The 25,006-nt window shown below is 44.9% G+C and overlaps 1 protein-coding gene across 2 annotated transcripts; it reads right to left on the bottom strand.

The window, feature by feature from the left end:
- Positions 1–368: 368 nt before the first annotated feature.
- Positions 369–21,581, bottom strand: ECI2 (enoyl-CoA delta isomerase 2). 2 transcript variants are annotated; one of them, XM_032649954.1, is made up of 10 exons: positions 21,476–21,581; positions 18,284–18,446; positions 16,066–16,164; positions 15,670–15,858; positions 13,069–13,138; positions 9,667–9,769; positions 8,797–8,917; positions 4,001–4,090; positions 1,802–1,945; positions 369–1,174 (listed from the first exon to the last, which is right to left on the bottom strand). In XM_032649954.1, exons 1-10 carry the CDS (start codon positions 21,529–21,531, stop codon positions 1,019–1,021), a joined length of 1,191 nt encoding a protein of 396 aa, XP_032505845.1. In that variant the 5' UTR covers positions 21,532–21,581; the 3' UTR covers positions 369–1,018. The 2 variants fall into 2 exon arrangements, with proteins under 2 accessions (XP_032505845.1, XP_032505846.1); XM_032649955.1 differs by lacking the exon at positions 9,667–9,769 and having other exon boundaries at positions 8,797–8,894.
- Positions 21,582–25,006: the final 3,425 nt, after the last annotated feature.

Here is a 25,006-nt window from a genome sequence, read left to right as displayed (position 1 = left end):
TGGGCAGCAGCAACAGTTTACCTCATTTTAAATTCTGGGCATTGTTTTTTGAGGACAACATGTGCTTACGGGCATTAAGCACTGGAAGCACATAGTAAGTGCTCAGTAAACATGAATGGGTTATTACTATTAATGTATTTCCTGTAAGAGTGAACACTCTGGATTAGGATTACTGGAATAAAAAAATTGAGAATTAAGAGGTCCGGTGGGTTGGCTAACTAGCTGCTGATGCTTGAAGGAGGTTAAAAAGGAAGGAGGACATTTAGAAGAGCAAAATCTTCCACGCCAATCCTACAGCCACTGGAATTAAACTCGTCAAGTGATTGATATGGCAGCCATCGAAACAGAGAGTCACAAGGACAGTTAAGGCAGCTTTCAGGTGTGCTTTTTATAAAGGACCACATTAAACGAGAATGAAGGCTATACGATAAACGAGGAAATAATCACTGATACAGAACATCACTTTCCAATGAAACAATCCAATCCCTTCATCCCTTTTTATCAAATTATAGGGGGGGAGATGAAACTAAGATTCTAATTCATCCTCTAGTAATATTGCTCCCTGTTTGTTCCCCCTGCCAGACGGCTGAAAAAGAACACGCGACCCACCGAAGATCTTGACTCGGTCATCCAGAGACTGTCGGTGTTTGGGCCAATCAAGTCAGTGAGCCTGCGTGGACGGCAAAGTGCAGTAGTGGTTTTTGAACACACGGTCTCAGCCTGCAGCACTGTGAATGCCTTTCGGAGCAGGACGCCGGGCACAATGTTTCAGTGTGCCTGGCAACAGCGATTCATCGCGAAAGACGTAAGACTCCCCACTACCAAAAACCTACGTAAATTCTCAAAGCTGGTTTCACATCGTTTGTTTTTCATCAGGGCTCTAGTGAAGTATAATTATCATAACTGGTATTTTAGCACTGAAAAAAGGCACAGCGAGGTCTACTTAGTTCAGGAATTGGAAAGCAGAAATAGCAGCACATCCCTTCCTTGGAAACGTTTAGCTTTGATGTGATGGCCATCACAGCTTTGCTTTTTTGGACAGGAAGCTCACGACGGCGTTCATGCACTCATCTGACAGCCACCTCTCCCGCAGGATGTTGCTTTCTTCAGCATTAACCGCGTGCAACTTTTCTTTCTCCGTATTTCTGATGACCTGTTTTGAAATTCTCATGGCCTGAAAAAACAAAACCAACAGTGAGGTTAAGAGGAGTGAGATTATTCTAGAATTCTGATGCTTGTTTCTCTGTCGTTCATTTGATCCTGTGACACCTTAAGAAATATGTGTAGATAAGACACTGTTCCTCAAACGTTCGTGTGTGCACACATCCTCCCAGCAGGTGTGGGGCAGGGCTTGTGATCACACATTTCTAAGAAGCTGTAGATAGAAACCAAAGCTTCTGGCTCCAGGACATTTTGAGCAGTGAGAACATGAGAAAATCAGTCACCAGCTATCACATATAAAAACGAAGGTGCTGTGTGGTCAGAATCTCCTCAAAGTTAACCTGTCTGGCTGCTCACCTGGATTCAAGGATGAAAGTGCTGGCAAAGGTTGCCTATCAACCTCCTCAAAGTGGTGCCCAGAGAGAACCGCCCCTCGGTCTCCACAGCAATGGAATGCCTATTTGATAAGTTTCGTAAAAATCACTATTTCTAACGTTATTATGCTTGCTTTTAATCTCAGATTCAGATGTGCTCAGAGCCAGCTGTCTTGTTATTAAAATTGCTTATTCTCTTAAGGCAAACAGATGATTTCCATGGTTCTTACAAGCAAAACAAAACAAACAAGAAAACGAATACTAACATTTGGGGGGAGCTTTGAATATGCTTTCAGCCTGACCCAAACTTCTTTCTGAAAAGTGCTGTCGGGAAAAACTTCAGTAACAAGTCCTTGGGTACATGCTTCCCGGGCTGTTAACTTCTTCCCAAAAACGAGCATCTCTGTTGCCTGCACGAAAAGCGGGATTGAGACGTTAACGCAGTGAAACAAGGCTCAGCTAACCTCAGAATGAACTGCTTTCAGTAGACACAGGGACATCTCCTTCTGGCCTCTGAGGCTGCCAGTATTTCTCATTAAGGGAGAAACTGATGGCGCCACAGGCAATGGTTTGCCAACTTTGTGCTGAGACCATTGGGCTTTCTGGACCGTTTGTAGAGGTTGCTGCTTCTGTGTTTGTCTACGATGCGGAGCAAAACGAGCCGGGAGCCTGGGGCAGAAAGGCTGTGAGGTAGGTGTTGATTCTACGACACACAGCAGCAACGAGCTCCTGTTTTATACACTATAAACAATTATAAAACAAAAAGAAAAATCACCATCATAGGAAATGCCAACCAACATTCAGGCACACCAACTGTCCAAATTCCCTCCCCCGGGGACCTCCCTGGTGGTCCAGTGGGTAAGACTCCACGCTCCCAATGCAGGGGGTCTGGGTTTGATCCCTGGTTGGGGAACTAGATCCCGCCCGCCTCAATTAAGAGTCTGCGTGCTGCAGCTGAGGCGCGGCGCAGCCCAAATAAATAAATAAATATTTTTTAAAAATTCCTTTCCCTGGAAATTCACACAGTGGTCTGGCTCTGACAGTTTTCTTTACCTGCCCAGGTACTCCAATGAGCTCCACTTAACTGAAGGAAAGTGAGGGAGACTGATGTTCAGTTTCTAACAATACTGGGGGCACCAAGTGGGTATCCTTTCCCATGTTTGCAATTTCTCTTCCAGAAAAGGAAAGACGGTTTCAGAGTCAAATGTTCTAAGCCTTAGGGTTGGGTCTGCCCAAATTTTCAAAGTTCAAAGCTGTATAAGAATTCAGGGCACGTGACTGAAGAAAGAGACTTAAAAAGGGAATTCCTTGGTGGCCTAATGGTTAGGATTTCAGGCTCTCACTGCCGTGGCCGGGGTCGTTCAATCCCCAGTCGGGGAACTGAGATCCTGCAAGCCGCATGGCATGTCCAGAAACAAAAGAAAGGAGATTTTAAAAATATACATCTTTTTCAGAAATGAAATTGAGCTATTTGTAATGAGATGGATAGACCTAGAGTCTGTCATACAGAGTGAAGTAAGTCAGAAAGAGAGAGACAAATACCGTATGCTAACACATATATATGGAATTTAAGGGGAAAAAATGTCATGAAGAACCTAGGGATAAGACAGGAATAGAGGCGCAGACCTACTGGAGAACGGACTTGAGGATATGGGGAGGGGGAAGGGTGAGTTTTGACAGGGCGAGAGAGAGTCATGGACATATACACACTAACAAACGTAGTAAGGTAGATAGCTAGGGGGAAGCAGCCGCAAGGCACAGGGATATTAGCTCGGTGCTTTGTGACCGCCTGGAGGGGTGGGATGGGGAGAGTGGGAGGGAGGGAGACGCAAGAGGGAAGACATATGGGAACATATGTATATGTATAGCTGATTCACTTTGTTATAAAGCAGAAACTAACACACCATTGTAAAGCAATTATACCCCAATAAAGATGTTTAAAAAAAAAAAATATATACATCTTTTTCAATGAAAACCTAATAGCAACGAACAGAGGCTCAATTCCCACTCCCCCCCCTTTCAGATCCCGAAGGATGTTTGCTAAGCCTCTCCCTACCCCCGGCTCTCGGTCTTGTCATGATCCCCTTGGGGTCCTGCCCACCAAGGGTGGGCACCTAGGTTTCCGTAACTGCAGGGACAGACCTGAGCAGCCACTGGGCCCCTTGGAGCCTTGCTGCCCTGTGGGACAGTCTGGAGGAAAGGCTGTGGGGGCCGGGAACGGCGCTGGGAGCACGGGGCACCCAGCTGAGAGTCACCCCCAGTTTGCGGACAGAGCGTCTAAATTTCCCTGCGGACCAGACGCTTCCCACAGCCTGGTTCCTCTATGTTTAAAACTCTTGGAGTTGGGGAGCAAATAATTCGCTTCCGTCTGCTGCCTCTACTATAGAGGGAAAGAACAGAGAGTGTGGGGTTACTTCTGGAATGGAGATGACATGACGTTTCATTTTAAGGTTTCCAAAAATTACCTTGCTTGGGCCCATCATCTTCGGAAAAGTGTAAGAGGAGCACCCTTCTGGACTCTGGCCTAGGTGACTGAATGGAGTATGAAATGTTGCCTTTTTGAAGAGAGAGAAAAAAAAAAAAGAAAATCATCTTTTCACATGTGATTTCAAAAAAATCACTGCTTGTTTCTACCCTCCTTACAATACTTAACTGCAGAACTTTAAAATGATGGTTACTGTACTATTAGACAGGCAGCCCTCCTTTGATCGTGCTTTGCTTTATTGTGCTTCGCAGATACCACATTTTAATTTTTTTTTTACAAATGGAAGGTTTGGGGCAACCCTAAGTCGAGCAAGCCTGCTGGTGCCATTTTCCCAACAGCGTTATTTTTAAATTAAAGCTGTTTTAAAATGTCTGATTGTTTTCTTAGACATAATGCTATTGCATGTTTAACAGACTACAGTATAATGTAAACATAACGTTTACATGTACTGGGAAACCAAAAAAGTCCCGTGACTCACTTTATTGTGATATCTGCTTTACTGCGGTGGTCTGGAACCAAACCCACAATCTCTCTGAGGTCTGCCTGTATACAAAATCCACTCTTAACGTATGCGGTTTGATGAGTTTTAAACAAATGTATACAGTTATGTAGCCACTACCATGACCAAGATATAGAATAGTTCTATCACCACCCCCCACGCCAAAGTTTCCTCACGCCGCTTCTGCAGTCAGTCTGTCTCTCACCCTCAAGCAACCACTGATGTTTTGTTCCTACAGTTTTGCCCTTTCTAGAATGCATATAAATGGAATCATACGTTCTGTAGCCTCTTCTCCTTTCGTGGGCTTCTGTCCTTAGCAGCAGGATCTTGAGTCACCACGCTGTTACTGCACATATTAAGGTCTGTTCCTGCTTATTTCTGAGAAGTATTCCATTGTACGGATGTGTCATAATTCGCTTATCCATTCACCAGTTGGAGCCACTGTGGTATTTCCGGTATTCCGGATATTATGAATAAGGTTATGATGAAGGTGTATGTTCAACTCTCTTGGGTAAATGCCCAGGCACGCAATTGCTGGGCTGTGTGGTTCACGTGTGGTGTAACTTTCTGAGACGTTGCCAGACTATTTTCCGAGGTGCAGCAGGGAGTTCCAACCACTCCCCGTTCTCCTTAAACCTGTCGTTATCCTTAGTCTTTTCAATTTTACCCACTCTAGTAGGTGTGTTGTGGTGTCTCGGTGTGGGTTTTTTTTTTTTTTTTTTTTTTTTTTTGGGGTACGTGGGCCTCTCACTGTTGTGGCCTCTCCCGTTGCAGAGCACAGGCTCCGGACGTGCAGGCTCAGCGGCCATGGCTCACGGGCCCAGCCGCTCCGCGGCATGTGGGATCTTCCGGGACCGGGGCACGAACCCGTGTCCCCCGCATCGGCAGGTGGACTCTCAACCACTGTGCCACCAGGGAAGCCCTTGGTGTGGTTTTAATCTGCTGTTCCCTAATGACTAATGATGTTGAGCATCTTTTCATGTGTTTATTAGCCATTTGCATACCTTCTTTGGTGAAGTAGCTTGCAATACTTTGCCCACTATTTTTAAGTTGGATTGGTTGTCTATTTTTTAAAAATTAATTAATTTATGGCTGCATTGGGTCTTCATTGCTGCACATGGGCTTTCTCTAGTTGCAGCGAGCGGAGGTTACTCTTCTTTGCAATGTGCGGGCTTCTCATTGCCGTGGCTTCCCTTGTTGTGGAGCATGGGCTCTAGGCACACGGGCTTCAGTAGTTGTGGCATGAGGGCTCAGTAGTTGTGGCTCGCGGGCTCTAGAGCGCAGGCTCAGTAGTTGTGGCGCACGGGCTTAGTTGCTTCTCGGCATGTGGGATCTTCCCAGACCACGGCTTGAACCCGTGTCCCCTGCATCGGCAGGCAGATTCTTAACCCCTGCACCACCAGGGAAGTCCCTACAAGTCCTTTTCTTTTTGTTTTTTTTTTTTTTTTTGGTGGTACACGGACCTCTCACTCTTGTGTCCTCTTCCGTTGTGGAGCACAGGCTCCGGACACGCAGGCTCAGCGGCCACGGCTCACGGGCCCAGCCGCTCCGCGGCACGTGGGATCCTCCCGGACCGGGGCACGAACCCGCGTCCCCTGCATTGGCAGGTGGACTCCCAACCACTGCGCCACCAGGGAAGCCCCAAGTCCTTTTCTTAATGGTGTCTTTCTCACGTGGTTTTTAAGAGCCATTTATACTTTCTTTTCTGTGAGCTATTTATTCCTCTCTGTCGTGTATTTTTATATTAATTTGTTGATCCATCACTTTATAGACACATTTTAAAAAATATATTAGAAAGGTTAGCCTCTATTGTGAGTTGAAAAATTACTTCTTCAATCTGCCATTTGTCTTGATTTTGCCCCAGAGGTTTTTTGATTGGTTTTAAATACCAGAAACTACTTTAATATTGGTTATTTAGACTACAGAGTCATTTGTAGTTTTTTTCTAGATGTCAGAAATAGTTTTGTGTGTTTCTTGATGAATGAAAAGTTCTTATGAAAGGAAATTAACTTATACTCAACAATTCCGTAAACAGCATATTTAGACTTCATTTCCCATAATCAGGTATGGCGGGGGTTTTTTTTTAATGAATATTGCTAGAAGATATAAACATATAACGTACAAAGCATACAAATCAAAATAATAAAAGTAATAAAGTAAACAGTTATTAATGTCACCTGGCTTCTCTTTTCCCCCCTAAAAGAAAGCGTATTGGAGAAAATGTGCTGAGAAGTCACAGCCTAAGGAACATGACCAGAAAACTGAAAGAAGCAGCCGACCTTGGTAAGAGCCACAAACAGGTGCGTGGAAAGCTGATAATAAGCAGCATTTAATTCACTTATAAACATTATTATAAGCAATGGAGCAGCAGATGTAGTTAAGGGTTAGATGCTGGCGTCAGGCTGCCTGGTGACCCTGGAGCTTCTTAACTTCTCTGTGCCACGGTTTTCTCATCTGTAAAATGGGATGAGAGCACCTGCCTCGCAGGGCAGTTAACATGGGCATTTACTGAACACATAAAACGTGCATCAGCAGAGTGCCTCCTAGATACTGAGCGCTCAAAGATCTATTACTGTTATGGTTTCTGCCTTTTTATTAACTCGAAGAGGAAATGTACTGTTTGCTGACAGAGAAGCTAATAGGCAGAGGCACTACTTATTGCCCATAATAAAGAATAACTTGGTTATATGGGTTAAATGTTAACCCACATTTAATATGGTATCTATTCATGAAGCCAGGAATGAGAAACCCTGTAAAACGAATTCCTCTCCACAGCTTCTTTCTTCTGTGTCTTTGCCTGATTTTAAATTGAACCTTGGTTTAATTCAGTTGGGTGAACTCTTAGCAGTGGTCACTATTTGTCAAATATTTTACTTTGGGCCCAATCTTTTAGCACACATAATATATACGCATTTCCCTCTGATTTCAATTTTAATTCAAATTGTATCGTAAGATGGGAGTCCTAGAAATCTTTAAAAAGATGATGCACATGACAATCATTTGGAATCCAGTGGGAGAATCGGGACAAGATTCAAATATGATGATACTGGCCTCCAAGTACTGAAGGATGAGACCCCCAAGTTCAGGTCAGGAACTCCTGATCCCACCCTGCTCAAAGCAGGTCAATTAATTGGTCATTTAACACACAGAATGTGACCGAAGACTGTTAATTTCTGCCTTTGAGCAGAGACTTCCACCTACAAAGGTTAGGTAGCCTAGCGTCTAGACTTCCATTTGCTATTTTTATGGGAAAATTATTAGTAAAAATTAGATCCGACAATATGCCCAACCTCATTGAAAGGAATCCAGTAAAAGGTGAGCCACAGAGTTAAGGACCCTCATATACGGCCCCATCAGTGGAGAAAACACCTCCAAACAAAGCCAGGAATCTCTTCAGCGGTAAAAACCAAGTGTTCCCGGCAAGGCTGTCTGTATATTAGCAAATTGTACTGCCACAAAAGCAAAAGTCACTCCAAGAATCTGATAACCCTAAGAGGTGGTTATTAGTTCTACAGTAAACGTTCTAAGACAAACATTCATCACATTTTTGTTTATAAGGATAAAAACTGGAAATATTCTAGGGTTCCAGTGTCAGGGACTGGTTAAATTAGATAAGTTAAATAACCCAAATGTTAGCACTGCTTATCTGAGTGGTGAGATAAGGAGTGACTTTTAAATTAACTCTTTTCTTTGTACTTCTCCATATTTTCCAAAATTTTATTTTCTACTATGACATATATTATGACCGTAGTAGGAAGAAAAATTAAAATCTATATAATTCAATGGTGAACACGACTTCTCTGAGCTTTGGTTTTCTTATCTGCAAAGGAGGGAGTGAAAGTAGAATAACGCCTGAAAGTTCTTCCTTATTCTGGATTTATAAATTCCAGGATTCATTTACTTGGGAAAACTGATCAAATAACTCACCTGCATAACCTCCAAAGCAGCTATTTTTTGCCCCCTGCTAACAAGCTTTGAAGGTTCCTGACTATTTTAGAGTAAAAATGAACAAGTGTTGTGTAACGGGATTAGAGCACAGAGCCAAAAGAGCTGGGGCAAAAATGCTCACAACAATATTCGTGTTTAGGAAAACCCAAGTTAATAGTAAAGGAAAAAAAAAAGCGTCATATTAGACTAATTCTTTGGGAAAAATTTAAATTCGGTCCATTCTACCATAAACCATATGTAATCTGTTTACTACTAGCAACAATAAAGGAGGATTCAGAGGATCTCTTTTTAACTTGTATAACTTCATACATTTCTGGGAGCTGACTTACCCTGTCGGTCGCATACACGATATCAAATAGCCCGAGAATGGTGACGGAGATTCCTACAGCTGGTCCATTTACCACTGCAACCAGAGGCTTCGGAAAATCTATAAAACAGTCGACAAAATCCCTACAGACGTGGAAATATAAAAGCATGTTTAAATATGCCAAAGTAGCATCACTGAAGTATGCAGGCGAGACAGGGTGAGTCTGGAACGTGCTTTTCTGGCCAGGCTGGTGAATTTCCCATCGCCCAGCAGTGCCTCCCTGCCCTGCCACCTCCCCGGCCTCTCGCACCAGGTTCCTCCCATCTGAACGGCACTTGAGGGAAACTCGCAGAGTCCCACAGGTCAGCCTTGGTTCAAATCTTGTGTTCTAGGCATTCGGTCAGGGACGGAAGCCAGCTGTAGACTCAGAGGCGAGGGTGGCTGCCAGCACGTGCTGCAGTATCACAGCTCAGTGGGCACCAGAGACGCAGCAGGGACTAACGAGGCGGGAGGAGACGCCTTCACGCCCTCTGTGTCTTCCCAGACCATTTCAAGTCTCCTATGAGCAGCGATCATGGCAGTCACGCCTTCCTCTGGCCAGAGGAGAAGTTGCTAAACTCCTCTGCCTCAATATGGGAGAACTTAATTGGTAGCGGTAGTTGACTTGTATGCTTTCCAATCAAATGTGGTGTAGGGAGGCCAGGAGAACGGGTAACAGAAGTTACAGTGATGGAGCAAATGCCCCCTGCTGATAGAAGCTTGGAGAAATATGCTTGCCTAAAGTCACAGCCGATTACACGGAACCTAAGAAGTATTTATTTTACTTTGGCGCAGCTGAAGACCCCACACCGATAAGGATAAGCCCCCCGGGATGAGACAGACGTGCTCTCACCTCAGTAAAACGGCCCCGCTTCTGGCTTTCTCCTCCACTCCACCAGGGGGAATATCCGTGAAGTTGGTCAGATCATTCCCACTACAATAATGGTCCCCATTGCCTGTCAACAAAATCCATGGATCCAGCACTCACTCACTCTGCAGTAGTCACTGGGCATCTTGTATGTGCCAGGCTCTGTACCAAGCTCTGGAAATACACTGGTGGACCAGCTGGGGTCCTGCCCTAATTGACAGACCAGGGAGTCAGCTGGACCTTGATTTAAAGACACATGAATAACTAGGCAATGCAACTATGATGATGCAAACGGACACGAGGACAGGAGAGCAGGCAATGGGGCTCTGCTCTCACCTGGGGGTTCAGGGAGGGACTTTGCTAAGGCGGGAATGACTGGACTGAGATCTGAAGGACACGGGCAGGGGTAGATGGAAAGAGGGTGGGGGGAATACTCTCCAGCGGTGACAACATGTGCAAAGGCTCTGGGGGGGGGGAACCCAGCGTAGCGTGGGCTGAGAGAAACAGATGCCTTTAATTTTCTTTTTTCAGTTCAGACAGATAAATTAGAAAACAGAATTTAGGAAATCTATATAACATGAATTAGAGAGGCAAGTCTAATTGATATAATTGTAACTCTATACCTTAAAAATCAAGAATGAACTTTTAATTAAAAAAAATTTTTTTTATTTAAAATATTTTTTCATTACTATTATTTTTTTGGCTGCACCGTGTGGCATGTGGGATCTTAGTTCCCCGACCAGGGATCGAACCGGTGCCCCCTGCACTGGGGACACGGAATCTTAGCCACTGGACCACCAGGGAAGTCCCTGAACTTACTTTTTAAGTGTTCCTGGATGATATAAAATATTGGCCATTTTTGATTCTTAATCTTCAAGGCAGAGATTTCAATACATAGCTAATATACACGAAATTTTAATAGATTCTAAAAAAAGTAAAACCAATCATTTCTGATTATAATACAATAAACTAGGAATTGATAACAGAAATGGAAAACCCCCAAAAAAAAAAATCCTTTCTGGAAATGAAAGGACCTACTATTACAACGTTTAGATCAAACAGGAACTAGAAAACGAACGTGAAGGATATACAGAAAATCACTACAGGAAAAGTGCTATTTATCAAAACCTAACCTTTCGGTTTCCTCCCCTGTAAGATACGAGTGATAATAGGGCCTAATCTCACGGGGTTGTTGCAAGAAAGCTTAGAAAAGTGAAGAATCAAAATGCTATCAGATGAATTAAAACGCTTAGATCCGTGTCAGCAAACAGGAAGTACGATAAAAACGTTAGCCGTTATTACCATCATTAAGAAACCCAGCAACTTCACTTCTAAGAATATAGCCTTTGGATTTTGCACATTCACTGCAAGACGTATGTCCAAGGATACCCTTGCAGCATGATTTTAATAGCAAAAGACTAAGTACGGTCTACCCATTCGTCAATACAGGAATGATGAAATAAATGATGGAATCCCAAAACTTTCGGACTTTGTAGTCCTGCAGAGAAGAACTTAGATGTATACGTGCTGACAGAGAACCATTTTTCGGGATATGCTGTTAGGAGAAGGTGGGTACAGTATGTATGTACTATATGCTTCCTTTTCTGTTTACAAGAGGCGGAGTACACACACGTAGGCAGTTTCTGGAAGTCTCAAGAAAAGCTGAGTTTTTCTAGGAAGCAAGACTGGGGTTCCAAGGAGAGTGAGATTCAGTTTTGTTATATGCCATTTCACAATCTTTGGATTTTCTAAAAAACCATGTGCCTGTATTATACTTTTAGTTAAAAATTTTTTTATGTATATGTATAGCTGATTGACTTCGTTATAGAACAGAAACGAACACACCATTGTAAAGCAATTATACTCCAATAAAGATGTTAAAAAATTTTTTTTAATTAAAAAACCAGAAAACATTCTTCTCCTGTATCAAGCCAACGCCACCTCTAGACTGATTTTGTTGCCTCCGTTCTCCGAGGTGTATTTGTGAAATACAAGGGCCATGCTCAACTCTTCCCTTTCCTTCACCCCCCCTCATCAGCTGTTAGGTATCTCTCTTTCTCCTCATCTCCCTTTTTTTTACTGAAAGATCTCTGATATCTCTATATAATATTATATATTTTACAAATTTTAATGAAAATTAAAAGAAAATAAAATCACTCTGGGAATTCCCTGGTGGTCTAGTGGTTAGGACTCCGCACTTTCACTGCCAAGGGTGCAGGTTCAATCCCTAGTTGGGGAACTAAGATCCCGCAAGCTGCATGGCGTGGCCAAAAAAGAAAATAAATAAAATAAAATAAAATCAGTCCTGCTTCCACTGCGTCAACAAACGGTAACAGCTCCCGTCTCCCAAGTACCTGCTGTGAGCCTTGCCCTGCACTGTCTCGTGCCACCACCTCGACCATTCTGTGGGGTTAGGAAGATACTGTCTTCTCCATTCAGGAAGCAGAGGTCACCCACAGGTAGTGAGGAATGAAGCCCGGATTTAAACACCAGTTGATCCGAGTCCTGACCCTCAGCTTGTACCACTACACGCAGTGCCCCTTCCAGGTTCCGTGACTTCCATTCTCTGAGTTCTCATCAGCCCAGGCCCAGAAGCATCCATCATATTTTCCACTTATTATCACAGTGTTGATATAATTGCTAATGCTTTTTATTATATCTTAAACATTTGCTATACTGTCGGTTTCTAGAGTTGTAATTTTTAATACTTGTACAGTATATAGTCTACTGGATGTTCTATAATGTGCTTTATTATTCTGTCACGCAGAATATTTACAATGTTTTAACATCTTCACAATTATAAGTAATGCTGCAAAGATTATCTTTCTTGCGTGAGACCTTTCCTTTTTCTTGGATAATTTCCCTAAAATAAATTCCCATAAGTGGGATCCCTGTATCAAAGTATATGAACATTTTACATACTGTCAAATGCCCTTTCCTTAGCTACTTACACTTTTTATAGCCATCACGCTGCTGTCGGCAAGGGAGTAGAGGCATTTATTCTACCATAACCTTGTCAAAATTGGGTATAACATGAAATTTTGCTAATTCAGGTAAGTATAAAGTGGTATCTCATCATTTTGATTTCTGTTTATTAACCTGGTTGCATTTTCCTTGTTTCTTTTATGCCTGTACTTTCTCACATAAACTATCTGTTCATTTTACTCACCTGTTTATCTAATAGGTCTTAGCACTTTTCTTACCAATTTGTATCTGCTTTTTATGTGATAAAGATATCAATCCTGTGTCTATCGTATTTTTTATGTATTTAAGAATTAGAGTATCTTAGCACTAGGAAATATATTAGAGCCTATTTACTCAATTTCCTACTTAGATGAAAATCCCCCCAAATAGAAATTTAACTAGAAATCTCAGAAAATGTCTCACCTGTTAAAACAGTTATGGCTGAATCATCCTTGCCTGCGGCCTCAAGTGCAAGCATGATGTCGTGATACATCTGTGTGCAAGGGGGAAGACGAGGAAAAGAAAAAACTCTGAAAATGGTAACCATCCCCCAGGGGCTTCACTAAACATCAGTCTGCAAAGCCCACCCTCTGCAAAGTGCCAAACACTTACGCTGGCTGTATTTATAGAGCCAGAACGAAAGACTGAAAAGGACTTCCATTCCTTCTACGATTACGTGGTGCGTATTCTGTACCAAGTGCTATGTAGAAGATGCTGGGGAACATATCCACGTTTTTCCCCCAAAATGAACAAGTAAGACACAGTCCTTGAGCTTTTGGAATTAATAGACGGGGAGGGACAGCTCTAAAATGGGTGGAAAGTACAAAGCAGCAGAAAGCTCAGAGGAGCTGCCGGTTCTTTTCTAGGGTGGGTAGGACGGGGCGGAGAGCAGAGAAAGATTTCCAGGAAGCAGTTTTTTATTTGGGACGTCAAGACAGCATGAGTGTGGCAGGCAGCCTGGGAGTGTTATGGAGGGTGAAAGGCTGGACTCCGTCAAGAACAGTGGGCCCAATATTTCAAATCAGCAATGTCTCTGAATCTTGGACGTGTAGCTGTCATAGCTTTCAAGGCATTTAAAACAGGTGCAGTTTCTACCTTAGATGAGGGAGAGAATGGTGAAGAGCGCTGACGTTTACAGATACACATCCTTTACTGAAAAAACAGACGCGTGGACTTTACATAATGTATGAATGGAGGTGAAATCATTTCTACTGAGGGAGGGAATGAGGAAGTAGTTCCATTATGACTACCGGGATGATGATGAAGCATGACAGGGTATCTGGGAAGAGCCAGGCTTAAGGGATGGATAGATCATGGCTTCAACTTAGATCTTCCTGGTTATTAGTCATGTGAGTTGGAGCAAATAAGTACTTAACCTAATTATTTTATTGTTAGGTAGCAATAGTGGTCGGCTCCTTGTGGGAATTAAACCTCTGTGTGGAAAGTACTGATACACACGCGCCACTCTGTAAAGAGTAGTTATTACTATTACTATCATGGATATATAAAAATGAGTCAGTGGGCTTCCGTGGTGGCGCAGTGGTTGAGAGTCCACCTGCCGATGCAGGGGACACGGGTTCGTGCCCCGGTCCGGGAAGATCCCACATGCCGCGGAGCGGCTGGGCCCGTGATCCATGGCCGCTGAGCCTGCGCGTCCGGAGCCTGTGCTCCGCAACGGGAGAGGCCACAACAGTGAGAGGCCCGCGTACCGCAAAAAAAAAAAAAAAAAAAGGAGTCAGGAGAAAAGGAAAATGTTTTGAGACTCGAATGCTTTGTTAACTGCATAGTGCATATCCAACTTCATGGAATCCTTATTTAAGGCTATTTTAAGGTAGTGTGCTTTTCCTACTACAATAGAGGTGATATGTCCAATGAAAAGGGGTTACAGCCCTTTTGAATTTTACTCCCAGTTCAGCACCAAGTATCCAATTAATTCTCTACTTTTTTTGTCAAGGGGAAAGGGCTGAAGTGGCTATTTTTTCCTTAAACTTCGGTTTATTTTTTTTTTAAATGATACATATGTTTGTTTCGGGTGTATAACATAATGATTTAATATTTGTATACATTGTAAAATGACTGCAATCAGCCAATGTCCATCACCACACATTGTTACAATGTTTTTTCCTTGTGATAAGAAATTTTAAGATTTATTGTCTTAGCAACTTTTAGACATGGAAAACAGTATTATAGTCACTGTGCTGTACAGTATATCCCTGTGACATTTTCATTTTATAACTGGAAGTTTGTACATTTTGACCCCCTTCACCCCACACCTCTGACAACCACGAATCTGCTGTTCTCTGTATTTGTAAGTGAGATCATACGGTATTTGCCTTTCTCTAAGCTATTTCGCTTAGCATAATGCCCTCAAGGCCATCCACGTTGTCACAAATGGCAAGATTTCACAATTTTTTATGGCTGAACAGTATTCCACCGTGTATATGTACCATGTTTTCTTTGTCCATCATCCACTGATGGATGCTTAGGTTGCGGAAGGGGTTATTTCTATTATTCTAGTTCAAAGACCGATTCAAAGACTAACAGTGCCCTCGTGAAGCAGCTCATTTCAAGCAGAGCTGGGTTATGATCTATTTAAGTTCTTCTCTCCTTTTTCCCTCTACTTGTACAAAATAAAGCTCCATGCAAGTAGATTAGTACTCACTCTCAAGTCTAAGTGACATGAAGATATGTCCAGGGAGCGTCTATGCCAACCTTAGAGAAGCCCTCTGCATCTTCTCTTACTGTGACGTGTTTCATTTATATTCACATCATTTATCTGTGTTTCCATCATCAGAAAAGTTGCAGTGCCTTCTGGGCATGCATAATCTACCCGAAGCTCACAAATTCTAAATAACGAATGTCCCACTCTGCTGTATGAAGTAGCCACAATCATTAATCTTCTGTACAAATCAAACACGAGCTCTCACAGAAACAGAAAGGATGCTGACACACTATAGTTTTTGAGTGAAACAGACAGAGGAAGGAAAGAAAAGCAGGACGGACTCTTAGGGCAGGTCGTGTTACCTGAGTGGTGAGTGCATTTTTTTTGTCGGGCCGGTTCAATGTGATGGTTGTGATGCCATCTTGGGAGGTCACCACCAGGGCGTCACTCCCTGGTTGCTTCCTGTCTGCTGCAGGTGTCACCTGGATGGAGGACTCAGACGAAGCACTCAAACTGGCCACCAAGTCCACGTAGTTATGCCTGGCGGTTTCCTGAAGAGAGATGACAATTTCAGCCCACGGTCAGGGAACAAGCATTCTGAGAAACTTCCTGGCAATGAAGAAAGAACAGAGATTCTGGTTCGGTAGAGGGGTCTCAAGATCTAGAAGGCTCATCCGTAATGGCTTAATGATCAGAAGCAACCCCTTCCTTTAGGAGCACAGCAAATGGAATAAAAGCAGAATGATAAGTAAATGTACCTTGGGCAGACTGCCAAGAGCATTCCAAGCATCCCACTTGGCCTTATTGATAAAGTCAAGCACACCTGGTTTGGGCACATTACAAGGTCCTTCAGTGGCCTGTGAAAAGGAGAGGGGCAATTAGTGGTCAAACGCCCATGCAAACTGGAGCCTTAAATAGTTAAGACCCGTAAGATGCATGCCAGCGTGAACGCACCTTCCCCTCCCAAGGTACATACATTTACGTGAATTTTCTTCTCCCTTTGATGCTGTTGCTAAAAATGCACAGCAAGAGAAAAAAGACTGGAGGGACAAAATATGCCATTGGCTATCAGTCCCTAAAATAAGTTATAACTGCCTGCGCATGAAATTAACGCAAGATTAGGGTTTTGGGAAAGTATTGAATACTTTTAAGAAAATCATCTTCGTTCATTAGTTTGAGCGATGGTCACATGCTTCACACATGATCAAAATCTTCAAGCAAACAATCTTCAAAGGTAACTCGCCCACAAACATTTTGAACACACAGTGTATTCTGAACGCCCATTCAAAAGAAACACCCTCCCCAACCCAGTTCCAGGGCAGGTATCTGATAACTGAGCAACACAGCTGCAGCTGCGTACGAGGGGGCAGGGGTGGGGCCATCAGAGCCGCTGGCCCTTAGGACACTTAACTGAAGGACACGCAGCAGAAACCAAAAAGCAACTAAAGTTTACTTGTTTGAGGGGAGGCGCACTGAGTGTTTTGAGATGAAAAAAATACGCGCTCAGTTCTTTTCAGAGATGGCGATTTAAAACTCCATTTAATAACCATGCGTTTCAACTTCGTAATGTAACTAGCTGAAAGAGGAAAGAAGACAGAGGCTTTGAAAAACAAGGGCAGCAAAGGAGGCTAAGACTCTCCAAAGAAAGAGAGATAAGACTCACCTCGCAAGAGTTAGCCATCTGAAAAATTAGAGGCAACGCAGGCCGTAAGACTGCCCCCCTCCACTTCTGACACCAAGTGCGAGATTGGGGGGCTCCCGAAACCACGCTCGGGTTCAATAATCTGCTAGAATGACTCACAGAATGTACTGAAAGCTGCTGTACTCTTGGTTACCGGCTATTAGGGGGAAAGGATACGGATTAAGGTCAGCAAGGGAGGATGCAGAGGGTGGAATCTGGGGAAGGTGTGTGTGTGACACCCCAGGCCGCCGCCAACCGGCCACTGCGGAGTCAGGACAGCGTACTCCTCCAGTCCCAGACTAATGAGTGACAACACACAGAGTACTGCCCACGAGCGAAGCTCATTCAAGCCTCAGTGTTCAGAGTTTTCACTGGGGCTCCACCACCTCCGCATGGTTAAAGTGTAATCGCAGCCCCTACTCTAAATACCACTGTTAGACTCTACAGGCAAACAACGACACTTCTATCACGCTTGGCATTTCAAGGGCTTAGAAATTACCTCCCAGAAGCCAAGGGCGAAGGTCAGACCTCTTTGGGGGCAAAGTTAAGTTCTTTACTATACACACCAGTATGAAAGTAAGAGAGGCTCATATGCGTCACAGGAAGAGAAAAATAGAAAACACACAGGAACCCAGAGGGGCTGACTTCCCAGGACATTTTTCAGACATCGTAACTTAAAAACTTGAGTTTTAAAATTTTGTAATAAAAAATTTCAAACATATACAAAAGTAGAATACTGTCATGAACTCCCAACCTTCGTCACCCAAACTCAGTAATGCTCATTTTTGCCATACTTGCTTCATCCACCCTTTTCTTTCCTTTTTTGCTTCATTATTTGAGAGAATGCCAAACACCATACTATTTTACCCCTAGGTACTCAGTATGCATTCCTAAAAAAAAACAAAACAAAAACAAAACATTTTCTTATACAACCATGATGCCATTAAGAATAATTCCTAGGTAACACCTAATACTCAGCTCCTAATCAAATTTCCCCAATTGTCTCAAGACCACTTTTTCAGCTGATTTATTTTAATTAGTGGCCAAATAAGATCTACACCTTTGGTTGTTATACCTTTTAAGTCTCTTTTACTCTGGAGTGGTCCTGAGGAGTTACTTTTTGCCTTAATAATATTTTGAAGTCTAATATAATAAACTCCCACATATACACTCTTGGTAGGAAAGGCAACACAATCCCTAGAAGCATTAAGGCTGCATTTTAGTACAACACACAGCACGTCTGTCTGAGGACCTATCTGCTCAAAATGCCTTTACATCGCACCTTAGGTATTTACCTGCTTATACAATGCATACAGTTTTAGCTTCACTTCATTTCCTGGATCCTTCTTCAAGAGTTTCACCTGATTCGTGGCGTTTTCAAAGTCCTTCTGGCTGGCTCTCATTGCTGGGCCACACAAGTGCAGCTGAAGTGCCGGGAAACGAGTGACCTGCAGAGGACTGCAAACAGGCAGGCTGACTGCTAATCGTTCCCAGCCCTTACACGCCAAAATGCTACGTTTCTCCAGAAATAGTTTCCCTATACTTCCCCAGCCACCTGGCTGTGAATGGTTAGTGGTTTCCAAAACTGTCCCGAGATAAGAAATCAGTACAGAAGCTAATGGCAGTCACGTAGCCTTCAAATCAAACAGAGAGAAAGCAGCCAGAAGCCGGGGAGCCGTGGAATTGTGCCACGGGCAGGAAGTCAGTAGAGGCCTGTGGGATGCAGGAGACCCGGAGTGCCGCGCGGGGTGTGAAGATGGCAGAGCCCCTTGCGTACAACTGAAGTGAAAGCAAAGACCCAAAAAGTTGTTTTTAGAAGTGAAGGGGTTTTGATATAAGAATGATGTGAGCTGTGTCAGGTTGACATCTCATCTTCCTGGCTGGTAGCCGCTCGGAGCTCAGCGTCTGAGGGGTCCTGCAGGGGATGTACTGATAAGAGCAGATGAAGTGACTATATGCAGAGGGGTCACTGAGACTATAAATCCCCAGAGTTTGTGAGGACCGCCCGAGAGTGTCAGTCTGGGCAAGGCTCCCCTCTGCTGATCCAAACAGCTCTCCAAGACCTTGGGGCACTAGCTCCTGCCACGGTAAAGGGGACTCTTCGATCAGCAGTGGTGAAAGCCATGTAGCGGCCACCGAAGACTCAGCCTGCCTGGCCACACCAGCAACCTGCTCCAGCATCAAGGGACTTTTACTTGGGGGCTGGCAGCTGGACATCAGCTCTTGGATGGCAAAGTCAAAACTCTTTACTGCCTTATGAAGAGGCATTATCCTGTATGCTACTGGCTTGTGAAATTATTACTATTCCCGCAGTGAACCTGGGTTAAATAAAACAGTGGCAAAGACAATCTCAGTCTCTGAGTTTAATATGCCTGCCCCACCCCCAGACAAAATAAAGATACTGAGACCAAGGGGGTAAAGTACAAAGAATTCAGTCATTTGGGCCCCAAGGTCCAGAAACAGCCTCTGCAGTTGAAACTGAGCCCCCCTAAAACCGAGTTTCCTTACCGAGTTTGTGAGTCATCCCTCTGTCCAAAACTTTATTCCCTTTCTTGTCTCCTCTGACCTCAATCCTGGGCTAACTGAGCACTAATCAACCAGAGTCAGATGACTAAAACTGCTGCTGTCAATAACATCGTTTTTGTACTAAAACTGCTATTACAGACATCATTGTTAACGTGTAGACTCAGGTTGTTTCTGCAGAGCCGGACGAGCTCACAGACCCCTGTGCCATGGACCACCTGGGCAGAGAGTTATAAACCAGAGACAGGCAATGATTAATAAATGTCACAAGAGGATAATTAATTTCAGCGTCTTTGTTCTTCCCCTCAAAAAAAGCCTGTAACACAAAGATCAATTTGGAGTGGACCTGAGGCTTGTCCTCCCACTGCCTTGCTTAGTGCCCTGCAATAAATCCTTACTTTGCTGCAAACTCCTGCTGTCAGAATTTGGTTCTGCCAAAGCCCCCTCAGGCACATAAGCCCTTTGCTCAGTCACATAGTCACTGATCAACAATGTATAAACTTTCATCAGGTCAATTCCTTACTCTGCTCAGCAAACATGTGTGTCCCAGCACACACACAGGAGAAAGGAGGGGAAAATGAAGATGTAATAAATGTTCAGAGGAGGGCTTCCCTGGTGGCGCAGTGGTTGAGAGTCCGCCTGCCGATGCAGGGGACACGGGTTCGTGCCCCGGTCCAGGAAGATCCCACATGCCGCGGAGCGGCTGGGCCCGTGAGCCGTGGCTGCTGAGCCTGCGCGTCCGGAGCCTGTGCTCCGCAACGGGAGAGGCCACAGCAGTGAGAGGCCCGCGTACCGCAAAAAAAAAAAAAAAGAAATGTTCTGAGCAGTTGCTGGCATTCCAGATAGAGAGCACTTCTTTCTTAGGGAGGTGAAAGACCTACCTGGGGGAAATCTACCTGCCTTGGATGCTAGGCTGTGAAGCCTGCTGAGAGACATACTCACCCCTAACCCAGAGATGTCTAATGAGCCAGGTGCAGAGCAGAGACAGCAAGTGCTACCAGGTAACTAGCTTTTTAAGCACACACAGTAAGCAGAGGGGAGGGGAAAGCATCAATGCACAGCAGTGAGGTCACAAACAAACAACACTGTTGTTTCACAACAAATGACCCTGAGTAATAAAGTTAAAGGCATCAAAGATGATTAAAATAATAGTTACAAATAAAGCCCAAACCTAACAAATGTTATCACCTCCTCTGCAATAATGTAACTTTCAAAGAGTAGGTTCAAACCTTGAATTAGCCTCATTCAGTAAAATTAGCCTTCTATGAGTTTTACATTAAATAATTGAATCCGTTTTTTTTTTTTTTTTCCAAATAGGGAAAAAATTGCATCTTACATGAATTTGGCACCTGGCAAGTTACAAGCAGAAAATGAAAGGAAAACTTAAAATGTACATAAAGGGCGAAATGTGCAAGTTCTCACAAAATATGGTGCAAACTTATTTATTTTAAAATAGAGTTTTTAAAAAATTACAAAACACGACCGCTTAGTATATAAAATCGGGAAAATCATAACTCCACCCCCGAAGGCAACCGGCACGTTCCAGGGTTTTCCCCTTGCCGGTGCACGGCCCGGTTCTGGTTTCCACGTGGCCCGGCTGTGCATCCCGCCACCATCACTAGGCAGGACGTTCTCCACTAAGCAGACGGGTCACCCCCACCCGATCTCGCGGCGCGCTCCCACGGCGGGCACGAGCCCGCACGGCCGCTCACGCGACCCCCCCAACTCAGCAAAGCATCTCGGAGCCCGGCGGCGGGGGCGGGCGGGGACGCGCGCGACGAGACCCAGCTCGGCCGTCCTGACCCTCCGGCCCAGAGGAGGGCGAGCGGGAGAGGGACACCTGACGTCACGCTCTGCTGGAAGCCCGCAAACCCTGCTGCTACCGAGACGCGATAACAGACAGCGCGCCCCCCGCAAGCACGGCGGCGTCCGAGGGCGACCTTGGGCCCGGGCTCGGCACTTACCTGCTGAGAGCGCCCGAGCACCACAGCCGCCCCAGCCTTCCGGCCACTCCAGCCATGGCTGCTCCAGGGCGTGGGCGGGACTGAGGGCGGGGTGTGGGGGTGGGGACTGACTCCCGGACGGGGCCGGGACACCATAGGTCTGAGCGGGGCCGGGGCGGGGCGGGGCCTGAACGCAGTAGGTTGGAGCCGGAGCCCGGGGAGGGCGGGCTGGGGCGGGGCCTGAAGGCGACAGGTGGAGGCGGGGCCGGGGGCGGGGCCCGAGCGGGGGGAGGGGCCGGGAGTGATAGGTTGGGTGGGGTCAGCGGCCGGGGCGGGGCCGGGGGCGGGAGGCGCGTGGCTCCGCCCTAGGGCCCTGCGGGGTTGGCGGGAGCACCGGCTGACCCGGCTTTAGAGGCCGGAGGCGGGGAGGCAGCCGAGGGCGTGTGAGAGGCACGTGTTCGCTCCGCAGGGTGAGCTCTCGAAGACCCGGTAGAGTGGGGGCGTCAGACGTTCTCTGTCGAACAGTTTAAATCCAGCATTTCACGTCAGTCACCGTCTCAGGGTGTTTTTGAGTTCTGCCAAAGCATTTAACAAACTGTTTTTATGGGGAAGAAACCCTGAGAGTTGGAAGGGCCTTTGTCGCCTCGTCCAGGTCCCGGAGGAAAAAATTCCGATTTTTAGATGAACGGAGTTGACACCTGCGGACCAGCTAGAGTGAGCCAGGCTCGTTGTTATCCTCTGAGCAGCCCTGCAGGGAATATGCTGTCGCCCTGTTTTGCTGATGTGTAACGTGAGGGCCGCGAAGATTAATTAGCTGACTTCCCCGAGGACCTGAGACTTGCAAGTGGTCAAAGTCCCAAGTAATTTTATTATTTGCGCTTCATCATAGGTGGTGGGCAAGACTGAAGGCCGTGTAGAACAGTTTGGACTTATTCTGAACCCTTTCTCCAGATGTTACAAGGTGATGGTTGGTAGGCTGAGCTGAGCCTCTCAAAGACCTGAGACCCTCTCTCAGGCTGACTTAAGTAACCCTCGGAGGTAATGGAAATGCCTGAGAAGAGACTGAGATACTGGAAGACTCACTGGGCTCCGGAAGGTGAAACACCGCTCACAGAAATATTAGTTAAAAAAAAATTCCTTACTGGTAAGCATATTTGGATGGTGGGACTTTTCGTAAGACAAGTGAAGTCTTCTCAGGCTTATGCCTACTATATTTTACACAGAAAAGTGGGGTATGGGAAATTTGCTGTTTTTGTCAAAGTATCATTTAAAAAATATAGGAGCACGTGTCAAAGATTAACCTAACCCATTAATTAGGGAACCAGCAGGATGATAAAAAAGAATTTGAAATACTGGTTTATAGAGTCAGCGTAAAAACGTGAGCCATGGCCGCAGAGCCTGTGCGTCCGGAGCCTGTGCTCTGCAACGGGAGAGGCCACAACAGTGAGAGGCCCGCGTACCGCAAAAAAAAAACGAGAAAAAGAAAAAAAAAGAGAAACGCGGAAGCCCAGCCAAGACCTCACCTAAAGCTGTAATCATCCTGTAATAGGAGCAGGTTCCCCCAGTGCTTATGAAGGCTTTGGGAGGGGGACGTCCCATCTGGTTAGATCTTAAGAGTATTGATTGCAGGGGAGGCGTCTGCCTAGGAGGGGAGTTGATCCTGTTCTGCGTGCAGAGAATCCCAGATACCCCCTCGTGGCCGCAGGTGCCCGGGAGGAGCTGTCCGCTGCTGTAATGAGTCTTAGGGGCACAGTGTTTTGCTCAGTGTTGGAGCTAAATGTTTACTTTTTAACATTACAGAGTAGAACCTACCATGTTTGACACTCCCGCAGTCGTAGTATTATTTTAATTTCCGATCTTTAAACCATCAGGTGCTGTTATAATGATGCGTGAAAAGCCTGTCGTGCTCAGTCACGAGGGACATTCTGACATCGTTGTTTAGTTAACCATGCAGACCGGGAGCCGGAAGCACCCGGGCTCCCTCTGTCTCACTGACACGTCACTTCTGTTGATTGCTATGTCCTGGTGATCCTGCCTCCTAAGTATTTTTTCATTTCCCCCCCTTTTCCCCTACCACTGTCTTACCTCAGGCACTTATCATGTTTGGGTTACTGTTGCTTAGATTACTGCGTTCCTATAACAGCCACTGACCGGTTTTGCTGATCTCAGCCCTGCATCTACAATCCACTCTCTTCCTGCTTCCTGACCGATCTCCCTACCTTGTAAACCCGACACCATACTCATAATTCTCCCCTAATCATCCCCCGCTTGGCTGAAAATCTCACAGTGGGACCCCTTCGCCTCCGAACAAATCCAAACTTCTTAGCCTGACGTATATACGGTCCTCAAGACTTGGCCCTAGCCTACGGCCCAGTTTATCTCTCACCAGCCCCACACTTGAACCTTTTCGTTTCCGGTGAACTTGGGATGCTCAGTTTCTCTCTCTGTATTTGCATGTTCTCTCATTCCAGGCACTATCTTATCTAGGAAGTCTCCTCTGACCCTCCACTGGGTGTGTCCCCTCCTTCTGTGATTTCACAGGAGATCTCCGGTGATCTTCTCAGGCTTCTCTTTCTCAAAGTAGCTGTCACTATGTTATGTGTGTGGTGAGTCATTTGTCTTATTACTCACCCAAGGAACACCCGGGGAAGTCTCCTACCCTTACGGTAAACCCCACTGCCCTTCTCCTGACACACTCCGTGACACAAAATACCCTGTGAATGTGTGTTAAAAGTTCTTATCTCCGCCATATTTTTCCATGTTTGATAATATGTTGTGAGTAAATTGCTACCTTTTTATTAAGTTGTCAGAAGGAATTAACATCAGTGTTTTTGTGCTTTGAAATATTTCTTTTTCAGTGAGTGGTAGCTCACGGAGAAAGAATTTGACTATTGCTAGGTTCCTGTAGTAAAACAAACTAGAAAAAGTGGTACCAAGGAAACTATGGTATTATTAACTCTATAAATTTCTGGGGGGAAAATATGTTATGTCTTCCGTTAGTCGTTAAAGATCGCTAGTCACGTTCTGTGTTCTGTATAGCAACTGTTTCCTGCAATGACATTGCTTGAGATCAGTTAAACCTATGCTGCTATGATGCTTTCTTTTCCAAATTAACGCTCTTTTTTTTCCCTAGTTAGGCTTTGTGTCATCTTCCTACACAGCCTTGTATGTTCATGTCAGAGATATTAATGGTAGTCTTCTGGAATCTTATATGCATTTGAGTGTTCCTTCCTAGTCCTAATAGTTGTGATTTAGAGAAGAAAGACATTTCAGAAGTCAACATTTGACCCACTGTTCTACCCCTGCTGTAGTTCTCATCACCTGTGAGATGTGTTCATTCACCCAAGGCTGGTTTTATCCACTTTTTGGGGGGTGTTTGTGCAAACATTAAACCAGCCTTGGGCTCTAGGATTACTTTTCAACTGGCAAAGAAATCTCCCTCAGGCATCCCCGTCTGAGAATGATTGGAACTGATAGATATTATTGTGTAAGAAATGGCAGTTTTTTTTCCAGGGTCCCCCCAGTTCTTCATGTTTACACCAAAGCTTAACT

The sequence above is a fragment of the Phocoena sinus genome, chromosome 11, assembly GCF_008692025.1.
Source record: "Phocoena sinus isolate mPhoSin1 chromosome 11, mPhoSin1.pri, whole genome shotgun sequence".
Classification (NCBI taxonomy): Eukaryota; Metazoa; Chordata; class Mammalia; order Artiodactyla; family Phocoenidae; genus Phocoena; species Phocoena sinus.
The sequence above is the reverse complement of the archived record's forward strand: the minus strand, read 5'-3'. Positions and strand labels throughout refer to the sequence as shown.

What these genes read in the sequence shown, in the direction of transcription:
- ECI2 (XM_032649954.1), bottom strand. Translation starts at nt 21,531, where the DNA reads ATGGCTGGAGTGGCCGGAAGGCTGGGGCGGCTGTGGTGCTCGGGCGCT. An exon ending in AGCGGGGCCGTTTTACTGAG is followed by an intron (nt 8,918 to 9,666) that starts GTGAGAGCACGT and finishes CCACGTCTGTAG; the next exon opens with GGATTTTGTCGACTGTTTTA. An exon ending in AGATGATGGGCCCAAGCAAG is followed by an intron (nt 1,946 to 4,000) that starts GTAATTTTTGGA and finishes CTTTTCGTGCAG; the next exon opens with GCAACAGAGATGCTCGTTTT.